A 10,715-nucleotide genomic window follows, 5' to 3' on the forward strand; every position below is an offset into this window, starting at 1 on the left:
AATAATTACATGAAATGGTGACAGTAATTACATTAAATGTTGATGGTCTAAGTACTCAATTAAAAGGCAGAGACTGACTGAGTGGATAAAAGAGTAAAACTCTATTAAATGTTGCCTATAAAAGACCACTTTAAACATAAAGACATAAATAAGTTGAAAGTAAATGAATGAAAAAACATATGTCCATAGACAGTAAGCATAAGAAGGCTAGTGTGGCTATTTTATTTTACTTCATTCCCCCCCCCAGTTTTATTGAGATATAATTGACATATAGTGTGGCTATTTTAACACCAGGTAAAGGAAACTTCAAAACAAAGATTACCACCAGAGATAAAGACTCATAATGATACTAGGGGCAATTCATCAGGAAGATATAACCACAAATGTGTGTCTACCTAATAAACAGAGTCCCAAAATACCACAGGCAAAAACTGACAGAATTAAAGAATGAAATAGGCAATTCCACAGTTATAGTAGGAGAGATTAACGTCTTCTCTCAGCAATTGATAGAACAACTAGACAAAAATGCAGAAAGACATAGATCTAAGCAACACTACCACCCCTCTTGACCTACCTGCCATCTACAGAACACTCCACCCAACAACAGAATACACATTCTTTTTTTTCTTTTTCTTTTTTTTTTTCACATTCTTTTAAAGTTTCATGTAACATACATTCAGACCACACGATGGGCTTTCAAACAAGTCTCAATACATTCAAAGGGATAAAAGTCATACAGATTGTATTCTCTGACCATAACAAAATTAAATTAGAAATCAGTAACTGTGAATATTTTCACAGAAACTCCAAATAGCTGGAAATTCACAGGTTAAACCAAAACAGGGGAAATTAAAAATATTTATAATTGAATGATAATAAAATATGGTAAGTATGTTGGATGCAGTGTTTGGCGGGAAACTGACAGCACTAAATGCTTCTATTAGAAAAGAAGATCTAAAATCAATGGCACAGGGTTTCACCCTAAGAAAGTAGAAAGACATATACACACTGCTATATATAAAATAGATAACTAATAAGGACCTACTGTACAGCACAGGGAACTCTACTCAGTACTCTGTAATGACGTACATGGGAAAAGAATCTAAAAAAGAGTGGATATATGTATAACTGCTTCACTTTGCTGTACAGCAGAAAATAACAAAACATTGTAAAGCAACTATACTCCAATAATAATTTTTTTTAAAAAAAGGAAAACTAAGTAAGAAACCCAGTGAGCAGTCCCCCTCTCCCTCTACTCAGGGAGCCCACTGACGAAAGCTCTCACTTTCCACCGCTTTGTAATGAGTTTTCCCGGGTGTGGGGGGGCGGGCTCCTGCTAGGGGTCTCCTTGGAGGGTCAGCAGACTGCGCCACAGGAACCCCACTAACAACCCTGACCCGAGGCCTACCCAGGTGTGGGCACGGGCCAGCCGCCCGCAGCCCCTACCCCCACGCCCGCGCCCCGTGACCCCGCGGCCCGCGCCCCCGTGGCCGTTGGTCCGCGGCCTCCGCAGCGCCTCCCACTTTCCGCTCCCATGCGGCCGGGACCCGTGCTCCTCCTACTGGGCCTGGGCCTGAGCCTGAGCGGTGGCCCTGGCCGCCGCCCGCCGACCCCGGCTCCTCGCGGGGCCAGCGCCACCGTCCCTAGGGTGCCCGGCTCGCCGTCCGGCGACCTACTCGGCCGGGAGCCCGCCTCGGCCCGCCGCGCCCCGCCCGAGGCCCGGGTCCGCGTCCCGGCGCGGACCCAGGCGGCCGTGCTGCGCTCGGTCAGGGGCGCCCGGGGCCTCGGGGTGCGCGGCGTCGGCGGTGGCGGCGTCGGCGTTGGCGGCGGCCGCGCCCGCTTCAGCCTACGGCCCCGCGCGGCCCCGGGCGGCGGCGTCATCCTGAGCGGCGGCCGCGACCTCTGTCTGCGGACCGGGCGGCTCACAGGCCCGGCGCCGCGCTGCCTCCGCACGCACGTCCTGCTGCGCGCCCGCCGCGCTGCCGCCGCCGCCGCCGCCGCCGCCGCCGCGCCCGCCCACGTGGACCTGCAGCTGTCGGCGCCCGGCGGCCGGCTCTCCCTGCGCTGGCTCGCCCGCCTGCCGCGCTCCCTCGGGCGTCTGGAGTGGACCTTCCGCCTCGGGCTGCTCGGGCCCACGGTCCCCACGGCCGCCGCTGCCGCCGCCCGCGTGTCGCCCCGCTCGGCGGTGTCGCCCCTTTCGGCTCTGCCCCGCGGCCCACGCTCCTACGCGGGCTTAGTGGCCAGAACCAAGTGTCCCACGGACGGGCCCACGCCTGTCGTCTTAGAGGCTGTCAACCCCAACACTTCCGAAGCCTTGGAGTCCTCGGTGTCCCGTCAGGGGGTCTGTGTGTTGGATCTGGTGAGGATCGAAAGGAATGACGATTCTCCCCTGCAGCTGACCCGGAAGATGGAAGTCACCATCAATGCCACGGTTAAGGCCCACTGCCCAAACCAAAGGTTCTTTGGTCAGTATTGGAAACTCTATTCCGTGGCCTCTGTATCTGACAAGCCGGACTGGACTAAACCTTTGCAAAACCCACCTTTCAAGTCAGAGAACACTCCATCAAGTATCCGTATCTCCACGCATTCTTTATCTTGGGGGGTGTATCTGCTTAATTTCTCCGTGTACATCGTCACATATGATCCAACGATACCTCTGAAGAAAGACTCAGATTCCATCTATATCATCATTGTTAAAAGTCCCCTGCAGGCGGTTATTCCTGGGGATACCAACATCACAGTTAATTTCACAGATGGACTGACTCTGAATGGAAATATGTCCTCTGATCCAGAGGCAGGAAACCCTTTAGAGGGACTTCATTTTTTTTGGTACTGTACCACAGACCCAAGAAACTACGATGGACATGAAATTACAGTGAGGAGCAAGGAAGTCTGTCTCCCAGAGCAGGTTGATCTCAGGTGGACGTGGGCCTCCGGTCCTATACTCACACTTTTGCCAGAAACACTTCACGGCGGCCGTGTGTATTTTTTCAGACTGGTGGTCCAGAAGAACGACAGAACAGCATTTGCTGATAGGACAGTGCATGTGCTCCAAGGACCAGCACCTGTAGCAAGCATTTCATGTATTGAAAATTGTGATACAGTTTTGATTATATCAGAGAGATTTTCTTTGTCTCTAGAATGCCCACGTTGTAAAGCAGGCCGTGATGTCTATCAATGGTCCATTCTGTCGTCTTCAGGTGGGAAGATGCCATTTGATTGGACGGGGCAAACAACAACAGGGCGGAACGGTGCATATTTGTCTGTAAAAGCTTTCGCTTTTCGGCGTTTCGTTGAAGATAAGTTTTGGATTTCTCTCAATCTAGCAACCTGGGGTGGATCGAGCTTGGTCTTACAGCATCCCTTCGTTATTCACCACGTCCCTGAAACCACAGAATGCAAAATTGATCCAGCTGAAGGAATTGCCTTCATTACTAAATTTGTTGTCCATTGTAGTAGTTTCAAGGATAAGAACATCGTTCCTACGTATAAAATAATAGTTCCTGATGTGCGTGGTTTTGGTGAAATCAGTTCTTTAAAAGAGAATAAGTTTGGGTCCATCCTCTATTGGGGGAAGAATTGCACAGCGCCCCCTTCCTTTCTCCCTGTTGGTGTGTTGGCCAATCATTACGCCTTGAAGATATATGCCCAGGCATATAATACCTCTCTGGGAGCTTTTTCTCAGGTGACTTTGTACGCCACTGTACAGGCTCCCACTGACATAAACTCATCAAGGACTGTGCTGCAGGAGTTATTCAGTTCCACCGTGGGACCAGATTCATCACTGTCTACTTTGCTTCAACAGCAGGAGTTTTTACCTGCAGGTTATTTAATGTATATTGTAGCTTCTGTCTTGAATAGCATGAAAACCGACTCACATCTGCAAGCTGACCAAATTGGACTCCGAGAACACCTTTTCAATCAGTCTTTCATTCTTCCTGTAAACACTTTGGCGGAAATTAGCCAGGTGGTCATGACTGTTACTAAATTAACGCAGAAAACCTCGGAGTTCTCCTCGCTTGCTCAGAAACTGGCCACGGTGAGGATTTGGCAAGCAAGCCGAGCCCTCCAAGAGTGTCACCAGAGGGATAAGCACATTTCTTCTGAGCAGATAGAAAGTGTAAGCACTGGAATATTAACAAGTTTGTCTAATATCCTGAAACTGATGGTTCGTCATGAAGTGGTCGAAGAGCCTTTCCATGTCGTTGAATCTCTAGCAGAGACAGTACTGGCTGTAAAAGTGCCGGAGGATACGACCACTGCGATGAGGACGCCCAACTTTAACATGTATGTCAAGAAAACGGAGAAGTGGAATGTTACCAAGTTTTTCAGCACTGAGAAACACTGTCGAAATTGTTTTTATCCAACCCTGAACGTGAGCAGCGTTCCTAGTCTGCCTGCCAACGCTCCAATCTCTACAATGTTTTGTGAGTTTGCAGATGACCCTTTCCCTTGGCTAAATTATGGGGAAAACATTTTGACCGAGGTGGTTGGATTCCGAATGACAGGAACCGAGGCCACCGGTGACGTGATTGAGATCACACCTGATGTAGTGGAAGTGTACCTCGTCAGAAAAAACTTGAGCTTTGGGACTTTTAATCTCACGGTGGGCCCCAGCAAGGAGTCTCCTAAAGCAAATGAGTCATTGAGAAAGACGACGGGGGCATTTAGCTTTGAAGTGGACAGCAGAGCAGGGAAGGAGGTGCTGATCCACATTGTGACGGAAGTGGCCGTGTTGTTCACGGTGTTGGTGTATGCTGGCCGTCAGATCACACCCACCGCTTTGATCGCCACCTACCTCGTGCCCCATCGCATCCCCCCAGTTGCCCAAGACAGTGACCTGTTTGACCCTGACTGTACAGTGACGGAGGCCCGCGTGGTTTGCCTTCCCCCATCCCTGTTGCGGGTCATAGCTCAGCGAACCAGCTCCTCTGAGCCTACCGTCGCTGTGGTTCTGCAGGCCCCTCATTTTGTCCTAAAGCCCAATGACAAGTTAGTGAGAATTTCTGTTTTCAGCACTCAATGCTTGGACATGTATGGGATCCAGAGCGATTGGAGAGAAGACACCTGCGTTGTCGGAGAGAAGACCACCTGGCAGAAAGTGCACTGTATCTGCAAGAACCCAGGGCGGGCCAGGCGGCAGCTGGACGCAATGAAACTAGCCAACCTCCACCTGCGTACCCGCTATTTGACGGCCAAGGTGATCGTGGTCCCTAACCCCGTGGATCTGCGATTAGAGGTCCTCAAGAGCGTTACCCAAAACCCCGTGACCCTCTTCACTGTACTTTTCATTATGCTCTTGTACATAGTCCTAGGGTTCTGGGCCTTGCACAGAGATGAAATGGACAAGTGTCTTAGGGAGCAAGTGGTAGTTCTACCCGATAACGATCCTTATGATAATGTATGTTACCTAGTCACTGTTTTTACAGGAAGCCGTTGTGGGTCTGGGACCAGGGCCAATGTCTTTGTCCAACTGCAGGGAACAGAGAGTAGCAGCGATGTGCATTGTTTAAGCCATCCACAGTTTACAACCCTCCACCGAGGAAGCGTCAGCACTTTCCTCCTAACGACGAAAAATGACTTGGGGGACATCCGTTCCATCCGCGTGTGGCACAACAACGAGGGCAGGTCCCCTAGTTGGTACTTAAGTAGAATCAAAGTGGAGAATCTGTTCAGCAGACACATCTGGCTGTTCATGTGCCGGGAGTGGCTTTCTATTGACACCTCTTTGGACAGAACCTTTCAAGTAACCCCCCCAGATAAGTCTCTCAACAGAATGGATTTTTTCCTTACAGATTTAAGTTATAGGCTGGGGAGAAGCCACATGTGGTTCTCTGTTTTCTCTGGTGTCATTGCTACACGGTTCAGTAGGCTCCAGAGACTGTCCTGTTGCTTAGCCATGTTGCTGTCCTCCCTTCTGTGTAATATTATGTTCTTTAATCTAAATAAAGAAAAAGAAGCAGAGTCACAAGAGGGGAAGTACCTCAGGTCGATGGTGATCGGGATGGAAAGTGTCTTAATTACCATCCCTGTGCAACTAATGATCACGTCTTTGTTCATCTATTCCCAGAGGAGACCTCAGGTGACCCTAGGGGAGGTCGCTCCTCGGAAGCATCCGTGGACACCAGCAGCAAGTGAACACTGGCAAGAACGATTAGCAAAGTGGCACACTCGTGAAACTGGCAACGCACGCTCCCGGGAGCCTGAAAAGCTTCCGCCTACTAGAGGAAGTCCTGGACTTCCCGAGGCTTCCGTCAAGACCACCTCTAAAAGACAGCCCCAGCCCAAGCGAGCAGAAAGCAAGGTCTCCCGCACCCAAAGAAAAAATAAAAACGCCAATAACCCAAACGTTGAAGACAATCAAAGTGTTCCTCCTGGAGAGCACCCTCGCCAGCCCGGTGCTACACCCCTCAAAGAGAAGACCAGGATTGTTCTGCCGTGGTGTTGCGTTTATGTCGCATGGCTCTTGGTTTTTGTCACGTGTAGCATATCCTCATTCTTTATTGTATTTTATGGACTGACTTACGGCTACGAAAAGTCAATAGAATGGCTGTTTGCATCATTTTGCTGCTTCTTGCAGTCAGTTTTTCTGGTGCAACCATCTAAAATTATGGTCGTGTCAGGCTACAGAACAAGTAAGCCCAAGTATTGTGAGAACCTTCTGTGGGTTGGCAACTTTCGCTACAGTGAGATCATGCTGCAGAGCATCACGCAGAACCCAGAGGAAATGCGCAGGCGCCAGCAGCACGTCGTCCAGCTCCGAAGCTCGAGGATGTACCAGCCCCTCACTGAAGACGACATCACGATCTTCAAAAGAAAGAAGAGGATTAAGAGAAGAGCTTTCCTGTTCCTGAGCTACATCCTCACTCACTTCATGTTTCTGGCCCTCCTGCTGAGCCTGGTCACCCTCCTACGCCACACCGATGGCTTTTACTATAATCGGTTTATTCGTGACCAGTTCTCTGTGGATCTGGCGTCGGTGACCAAGCTGGAAGACATCTTTCGGTGGCTGAACAGCGTGCTGTTGCCTCTGCTCCACAACGACCTGCGTCCCACCTTTCTCCCTGAAAGCTCCTCTAAAATCCTCGGCCTGCCACGGATGAGGCAGGTGAGGGCGCAACCTGGAGAGAAAACCTGTCTGCCTGCCAAACACTTCACGCAGGACAGCCTCAAAAGAGAGATTCACTGTCACCCCGAATACGGCACTGACCCAGAAGACACAGAAAGCTACTCCGGGTTGTGGAATAGAGTTAGTAAGCGGGCTGTAGACAAGACTACGAAAGGATTTACTTACAAGCCTGGAGAAAAGAGATGGGTGTACTATTCCTATGGGCTGTTGCATACCTACGGGTCAGGAGGGTACGCGTTCTATTTTTTTCCGGAAGAGCAGCAGTTTAATTCCACACGGAGGCTCAGCGAACTCCAGGGAAGCCGTTGGCTGGATGAAAAGACATGGGCTGTGATCTTGGAACTAACAACTTTTAATCCAGACACCACTCTCTTCTGCAGCATCTCAGTCATCTTTGAGGTCTCTCGGGTAGGAGTTGTGAACGCTAGCCTGTCTGCGCACTCCTTCTCGCTTGCCGATTTCAACAGAAAAACTTCCGCAGAAATCTACTTGTACGTGGCCATCCTCATTTTCTTTTTTGCCTACGTTGTCGACGAGGTCTACATCATCACACAAGAAAGGTCCGCCTACGTGAAAAGTGTATATAATTTGCTCAACTTTTCCTTAAAATGCATCTTTACCGTGTTGATCGTGCTCTTTTTCAGGAAACACTTCTTGGCTGTCAGTATAATTCGGTTTTACCTGTCGAACTCTGAGGATTTCATTCCCTTTCATGCAGTGTCTCAAGTAGATCACGCCATGAGGGTGATGTTGGGTTTCCTGTTGTTTCTGACAATCCTGAAGTCCCTCAGGTATTCCAGGTTCTTTTACAACGTGCGTCTCGCACAGAGGACCATCCAGACTGCCCTTCCCGGCATCTGCCACATGGCACTAGTGGTGTCCGTGTATTTCTTTGTCTACATGACTTTTGGTTACCTAGTATTCGGGCAGCACGAATGGAACTACAGTGATACGATTCACGCCACACAGACAGTACTCTCCTACTGCATTTCAGCTTTTCAGAACACGGAATTTTCCAGTAACCGGGTTCTCGGGGTCCTGTTTCTCTCATCTTTTCTGCTGGTGACGATCTGCATATTGATCAACTTATTTCAGGCGGTGATTTTGTCTGCCTACGGGGAAATGAAGCAGCCCGTGTATGAGGAGCCCTCAGAAGAAGCGGAAGCAATGACCTACCTGTGTCACAGACTAAGAACTGCATTTGGCTTTCTGTCCTTCAAATCCAAGGCGGAAGACCAACCCAAGTTCTTTGCCAACATGATGTACGGGCGGCCAGAGAAGAGCGACAGCCGGTACCTGGGGCTGAAGACCAGAAACATTAATGGGAAGAAAACGGTGTATCTCGTTGTGTGATCCATGACCGTTTCAAGGTCCACAGGCCGGCTTCTCTCAAATGCTCACTTTCTGGGATTAAGGAACGTTTAGTGGCTCAGTTGTGCTTTCTCCCCGTGTCCTTCACAATGCACACACCCTACCTCTGGAAGTATCCGCCATCTTGGCCTCCCCTTCGGAACTTGAGGATGTCAGAGTGCAGTGCAGCCTCTACAGAGAGAGGAGGAGGACAGCCTGCGAGTCCTGGGTTGATCTCCCTGTGGCTGGGAAGCTGGTGTCTTTGGTACCTGCTGCAGTTTAGAAGGTTAGAGACCCAGATCTGGGGTAGGGAACTCAAAGGCCCCCTCAGCCTCACCCCACCTTGCCGGAAGCAGCAGGAAAATCCTGCTGCTTCTGTGCCCCCCTCCCCGGGGCTGGGAGGCCAGCACTCGCGCTTCAGTGCCTCAGCCCCGCTGGCTGTTCCCTTTGCACACACGGCTGCAGGGCCTCCCCCACCCTCCCAGCTCCGCCACCCACACTGCCAGCTGGGCCAGGGCCTTGTGACGAGTCTCAGGAGTTGCCCTCGTGCCTGGGAATGCAGGGATGTGGACCTGGGGGTCAGAGGTCTGAAGCTTCCCATCTACTTAAGGCCACTGCAAGTGAAAGATGTAAAGTGTCATAACGTTTTCTGGCCATGAGACGTGACTTTTATTAAACAGCAAGAAGGTGTGTGGGGGTGTGGGTTCACACTGAAAGAGAGTAAATGTTCTATATAATGTATATAGCAATATATACATCCAGAATTTGAGCTTTGGGTTATTGATGGCCTGGTGGATTGTTTAGAAAACATTGTTTAAGAAAAATAGGCTAGCAGCTGTTGGATTTTCACTCCGAAACATGCTCATTTATGTAGACGCCACTTTAAGCTTGGTCAGAATTAAATGTGAGATTTCTTCTGTGAGACCTGCAGTGATTCCTGTGAGGGGGTGTGTACACCGATGGCTCCTGCCCTCAAAGTCGAGGGCCAGCAAAGGGGGACAACAGGCAGGTGGGCAGCTGCTGTGTCCCAGGTGTTTGTTACTCACTTGGCGCCCCATAGTCCTGTGCTGCACGGGCATGGTCATGGTACCCTGCACCTTGGCAGGTACGGGCATGCACACACGCACGTGTGCATGCGTTCCATCGTTTCCTCCCCAGGGGAGGCCTGAGAACCTGGGGTGGGGGGTGGCCTTCTCTGCCAGCTGAGATAATGAAGAGGTTTTGTGACTCACCCAAGACCACCCACACGGTTAGGGTCAGAAGGTCAGTTCTGGGTTTTCTAACTGCCCTGGTGGGACGTCTCAGGTTTGGCTGGGCTCTGGCCACCGGTTCCAAGTGAAGTGCACGTTCATGGTTAGCACCTCTCATTACCACCTGACTTTTGAACAGGTTGGGAAGGCGTAAGCATGGGGGCCAAATGTTTACTTTTTCCTGGGGTCTGGTCAGGTGCAGTCACCCATGGGACGCAGAACGGGGGGGTGTAAGCCCCAGGTGATGTGCAGGCGACATGGGGCAGGCCTCGCCCTAGAGGCTTCAAAGACCTAGGCAGACAAGGCAGACTCGGGTGCTCTGTGGCTGGATACACCCAGACATTCTTCCCAAATTTAGGATCAGGTGAAGTCTCTACCCCTGTGGTGCTGTGGGAGGCCGAGGGTTACACTAATTGGCCTCGCTTCCCTGGAAGAAAGCCCCCAGGCCCACATAGCATCTCATGATTGGGAGCTGTGAGTGACAGGGTCATAAAGGCAGGGCCCAAGTGGGCCATCCAGGAACAAGGCGGGGATGGGGGGGTGGGGTGGGCTGATTGATGACCAGGGACAGCAGCTGCAGGCCCCTCAAAGGAGACAAGACTGTCACCTTGTGGCTACAGTGAGAAGTCTAGCAGAGTCACAGGGCTGTTTCCACGCATACTGGGAGAGAGGGGAGTGCCAGGGGCCTTCTAATGATAGAGCAATGACAAGTATTTACATAGTTTAGAAATATTAGAGATGCCAATTATAACATTGTCAGTGTGAAAATTAATAAAGGGACACCTCACTAAAATGGAGTCGGGAGGCCAGAAGTGGGGGCTCTCATGCACGTACCACTCAGGCCAACACAGATCCCAATGGGAAGAGAGGTACCATTCCTCTCCGGCAGGAAGCGATGCTACTTTACTAGGCAGCAGGAGGAAGGAAGGTTTTCTCCTCGCCTGGCGACAGCCCAGCCAATAAGAGAGTGTCACAACTCACACTAG

General features: G+C 50.6%; 1 protein-coding gene across 1 annotated transcript; it reads left to right on the forward strand.

Moving 5' to 3' along the window:
- The first annotated feature begins 1,534 nt into the window (after nt 1-1,534).
- On the forward strand, nt 1,535-10,255 carry PKDREJ (polycystin family receptor for egg jelly). The gene is made up of 2 exons (XM_073788054.1): nt 1,535-5,200; nt 6,071-10,255. Exons 1-2 carry the CDS (start codon nt 1,535-1,537, stop codon nt 8,480-8,482), a joined length of 6,078 nt encoding a protein of 2,025 aa, XP_073644155.1. The 3' UTR covers nt 8,483-10,255.
- The last annotated feature ends 460 nt before the right edge of the window (nt 10,256-10,715 follow it).

This window comes from Tursiops truncatus, chromosome 11 (assembly GCF_011762595.2).
Source record: "Tursiops truncatus isolate mTurTru1 chromosome 11, mTurTru1.mat.Y, whole genome shotgun sequence".
Lineage (NCBI taxonomy): Eukaryota > Metazoa > Chordata > Mammalia > Artiodactyla > Delphinidae > Tursiops > Tursiops truncatus.

Coding starts and splice junctions, on each gene's coding strand:
- PKDREJ (XM_073788054.1), top strand. CDS start 1,535: ATGCGGCCGGGACCCGTGCTCCTCCTACTGGGCCTGGGCCTGAGCCTG. Junction 5,201..6,070: donor CCCGCTATTTGACGGCCAAG/GTGATCGTGGTC, acceptor ATCTATTCCCAG/AGGAGACCTCAGGTGACCCT.